This window comes from Rhipicephalus sanguineus, chromosome 1 (genome assembly GCF_013339695.2).
Source record: "Rhipicephalus sanguineus isolate Rsan-2018 chromosome 1, BIME_Rsan_1.4, whole genome shotgun sequence".
Lineage (NCBI taxonomy): Eukaryota > Metazoa > Arthropoda > Arachnida > Ixodida > Ixodidae > Rhipicephalus > Rhipicephalus sanguineus.
Window position 1 is genome coordinate 32978081 of NC_051176.1, and position 4567 is coordinate 32982647.

General features: G+C 58.2%; 1 protein-coding gene across 1 annotated transcript; it reads left to right on the forward strand.

Annotated features, from left to right (window-relative positions):
* Window positions 1–462: 462 nt before the first annotated feature.
* LOC119379631 (uncharacterized) lies at window positions 463–3075 on the forward strand. Its single transcript, XM_037648949.1, has one exon. The coding sequence runs from the start codon at window positions 463–465 to the stop codon at window positions 3073–3075; it is 2613 nt and encodes an 870-aa protein (XP_037504877.1).
* Window positions 3076–4567: the final 1492 nt, after the last annotated feature.

The window sequence follows — 4567 nt, forward strand, 5'->3', positions numbered from 1 at the left end:
GCGGGCGTACGAAGGAAGACGTCACTGCCATAGCAGTGCATTTTTGGGGGGCCAGGCATATTTACAACGTCATAGAGGGGATTAGTCGTCACCTGGTGAGCCTTCATTGAAAGGCTGCAGTAAAGTTGTGTTCTTCACTCGCGATCCAAGGATCACGATTCAGCCAGAGGCTGACCACCAAGCTAGTGAAGTTCTTACACTTGAGGTGCGCCGTCAGAGACGGTCGTTGCGGCGACTTGCAAGTCAGAGGCTTGGAGATTGTGGAGCAAGCAGTTTTATATACAGCAAAGGTTACAAAACGAACACATTTACAAGGTATTTGCAACTTCTGGCCGGCTACTTTGGACATCGTCCAACCTCGGGGGCCCCGAGCACTGCCTAGCAGTAACACCGCTCAGACCAGACTGCCCTTCTTCCCACGGTCAAGCTTTTCCGTCCCCCCTTGCGCACCTACTTTCCCTGATGGTGCCCAGGGCTTACAACCAGGTGCTGTCCGTGGCTGTCCTCCTTGCCATTCCTGCCTCCGAGCTGGCCGAACGCCTGGCCGACCAGTTCGCCAGCAGAGAGGTCGCCCAGCTAGCCACAACACCTCCTCCAGCCGCTCTCCCGTGTCCAGCCTCCTGCCATCATCCCGGATGGGTGGATGCACAAGTCAAGGAACTGTGCAACGAGCCCATCCGGATGCACGAACTCGTGGCAGCCCTCGATGGATGCAAGCGACGCAGCGCCCCAGGAGCACACGGCATCACCTTCCAGATGCTCCGTAACCTGGAGGAAGGAGGGCGTCAACGTCTCCTGGGGCTCTACAACGACGTCTGGAATACCGGGGAGCTCCCGGAGTACTGGCAAACTGCGGTGGTGGCACCCATCCTGAAGCCCCGGAGGAAGGCCACGGCGCTCTCCTCGTACAGGCCAGTATCGCTCACCTCAGCAGCGTGCAAGGTGCTGGAGAGGGTGGCACTGGAGAGAATGCAGTGGATCGCCGACCAAATGGATTTCTTCCCGGAGCAACAGACTGGCTTCAGGAGACACCGGTGCACTGCCGACTCCATTGCAGACGTCGTCGCCACCCTGGAGGATGCCAAGAGCTGCGGGGACGTGGCTATGCTGCTGCTGCTGGACGTGGAGAGCGCCTTCGACGGTATCCCGCACGTTGTCGTCAAGGCGGCCATGGACCGGCTTGGCATCAGCGGGTGCCTCCGAGGCTTCGTTTCCGCCTTCCTGTCCGGGAGGACCTTCTGCGTCCGTGTTGGAGGGGTGACCAGCCAGCCTAGGGACATCACTACCGGTGTCCCACAAGGTTCTGTGCTAAGTCCTTTTCTCTTCAACATGGCGCTGGCAGGACTTCCAGCCTCCCTCCCGACAGACACCAGGTTCCCGGCCCGCTGCTCCGTCTACGCTGATGACGTGGCACTGTGGGCAAGGGGACCAAGGCGGTCCATTCCTGCCATCAGGAGGTCACTGCAGGCAGCCCTGGATGCAGTGATCTCCTTCCTCGGAGGCACCGGCCTCAAAGTCTCTGCCACCAAGACCGAGGCCCTGCTGATCCATCCACTCGCTGCGGCACGGGTCTACGTGAAGCCACTGAGGGTCGGCAGCCGCAGTCTCCCCTGGAGAAAGGAGGTGAGGTACCTGGGCCTCACTGTCGACCACTGGCTCACCTGGATCCCCGCTGCGAAGGCCGCCGCCACCAAGGTCCGACGAGTTCAAGGGGCCATCGGCAAACTGCAGCAGCGTGGCCGTGGATGCTCCACGAAGTGGGCACTGCGGCTCAACCAGGCCGCGGCGTCCTCCGTGCTGCCGTATGCCCTGCCGCTGGTCAACCTGACGCCAGCCAGGAGATGCCTGCTGGAGGGACTGCACAGAGGAGCCGTGAGGACCATCCTAGGGCTCCCCAGGTGCTCTCCTGTTGCAGCGACGCTTGCGGAGGCGAGAGAGTGGCCCCTGACGCTACGCATGCTCCAGCGAGCGTTGGGGCACATCGACCGCCTCCACCGTGCCGCGGACGGTGCAGCCCTTCTGGAACGCTTGCGCAGCCTGCTAGGATCCAGGATGGGAGGACTCCTCCCATTGTACCACCAGGTGGTACCAGATCCACCAGCCCCTGTTGCCTCTCCGCCGCCACACCACCGGCCCCCTGAGGTGCACCTCTACCTGGCCGGGGCAAAGAAGCGACGAACTCCTGCAGCAGCACTGCAGCAGGCAGCCTCCTGCAAGCTCCAGGAGCAACTAGAGGGTCGGCTGCAGGTTTTCACGGATGGATCCGTGATGCCAGATGGGATTGCAGCGGCGGCTTGCGTCGTCCCTGCACGGACCAGCAGCAGGCAGTGTAAGCTGCCTTTCCCGGCCAGTTCAACGGCGGCAGAGCTGGCCGGACTCCACCTGGCAGCTGACCTACTGGCAGAGGACATCCCATCAGAGCCTGTCGCCGTCCTCTGTGACAGCAAGGCAGCACTACAGATCCTGGCCAACCATCGAGACACCGGACTGACCGGAAGCCTCCTGGCGGCCAAGTACCGTGCCCTTGCTGCATCTGGTGCGTCCGTCTCCTTCCACTGGCTGCCCTCCCATGTGGGCATAGCTGGTAACGAGGAGGCAGACGCGCTTGCCAAGGCAGCACACCAGCCTGGAACACCCATCACCCGGGCCGTCGCGGCTAGGGACTACACGCAGGCCCGTCTCAAGAAGCTCCTGGTCACGGTCCACCCAGACTCAAGGGTGGCCAGTGGACGAGGGCCAAAGCTGCTACAAGAGACGGGCCTCACCAGGAGAGATCGGTCTGCCCTGCTGCGCCTGCGGACCGGCTGTGTGTGGACCGCTGCCCGCCGACATGCGAAGGGTCTCTGCGCCTCCCCAGCCTGCAGCCGCTGCGGCGATCCTGAGACCCTCGAGCACCTCCTCTGTGCCTGTCCTGGCTTCGAACAGGAACGCTCGAGGGTCACTACGGCCTACCGGAGCCAGGGCGTACCTGCCTCCACACTCGAACACCTGCTCTTCCCGTCGCGTCCCCACCTGCCAGCACTCCGGAGCCTGGTGGAGTTCCTGGACGAAACGGGAATAGCCGCCTACAGATGAGCTGGGAACTTGCCGCCCCTGCCCTTGCTGCCCTCTTGCCTGCTGAACGAGACACAATGACATCCTACACACCACTATCCTCTTTCATCACCCCCCCCCCCCGCCAAGACGCTGCGCCGTGCTCCCGACTGGGCTGCAGAAATAAGCGTCTCTTCCTCTACATAACCACAAACAACAACTTGCAGTCACGTGGTCTCGCCAACCTTGGCGCGCCTATTCCTAGCGTCCATGCAGCTGCACCTGCGGGGAAAGGGCTCTACCGAAGGGGAGGGGTGATATTCGGAGTTCTGCCGTGATAGCATACTCGGGAGAGTTGCCGCCACCCGCAACCCCCGCGTCTTCTCTCTGTTTGCGCGGGCAACGTTGCGGGCATACTGGCGCCCAAGGCCTCCCCGTGCTCGCTGGTTTCTCCGAACGTGCGACGCTGTCGTCGCGCTTCGCGCTCCAGCATTGCGGAGGAGGTTACCGCTGAGCAGGGGCTCTATGTAGTGATGCAGAACTATAAATGGCACTATCGATACTATCGACAGCTGACTCAATATCGAACTATCGATGGTAAAAACACTATCGATAGCGCTATCGATAGTAAATTCGATGGTACTATCGATATTATCAACAGCGTAAACTCATTGCAGCATAAGCTTGGTTCCCCGCGCGCGTGGTACATAGTGGAGCCGGAGGAGCAGGCTGGAGGGCAAGAAAGTTGACATGCTTGTGTTCATCACCAGAGTGCTTTGCTGACACATGATCATAAAAAGAAACTGTTCAGCTGTAGCGGAAAGGAAGCCGTTACGTGTGGTGGAACTGCGCGGCTTCAAATTTATATTGGATTTTATGATTTTAGAATAAACGAAATATCAATAACTAAGTTTTTAATTGTAAGGTAGCTTTTGATTATGAATTTCTTGATAGACATATTGCGCCATTTTCCCTTCAGAAATAGTTTATTTCTCTAGCCAAAAATTGCTCATAAATCAAGTTAAGCAAAGCTAACAGTAGGCTATCGCAAATATTTTGGCAATATGGCCGGCCAGCAACAGCATCACTATTCAGTGGCGTAGCCAGAAATTTTATTAGGGGGGGGGGGGCTGGCATGTCAGCACACACACACACACACACACACACACACACACACACACACACACACACACACACACACACACACACACACACACACACACACACACACACACACACACACACATATATATATATATATATATATATATATATATATATATACACAGAGAGAGGGAGCCAGTGTGTGTGTGTGTGTGCGCGCGCGCGCGTAAGCGCTCGAGTCTCAATTCGCTAACAGTTCCAAAGCATATGCTTAACCGTGGCTGACTATAACACAAGTTCAAAAGTAAACAAAAGCTAGCGTGCGACGAGCCAAGGAGTCGAGCAGTCTGCAAGAGTGCTTGCGAATCTTCTTGCGGCGGATGGGATTGCAAAGCAGTTTTTCTCGGGAGTCTTGTTTCGCCACCTGTGC

What these genes read in the sequence shown, in the direction of transcription:
- LOC119379631 (XM_037648949.1), top strand. Translation starts at nt 463, where the DNA reads ATGGTGCCCAGGGCTTACAACCAGGTGCTGTCCGTGGCTGTCCTCCTT.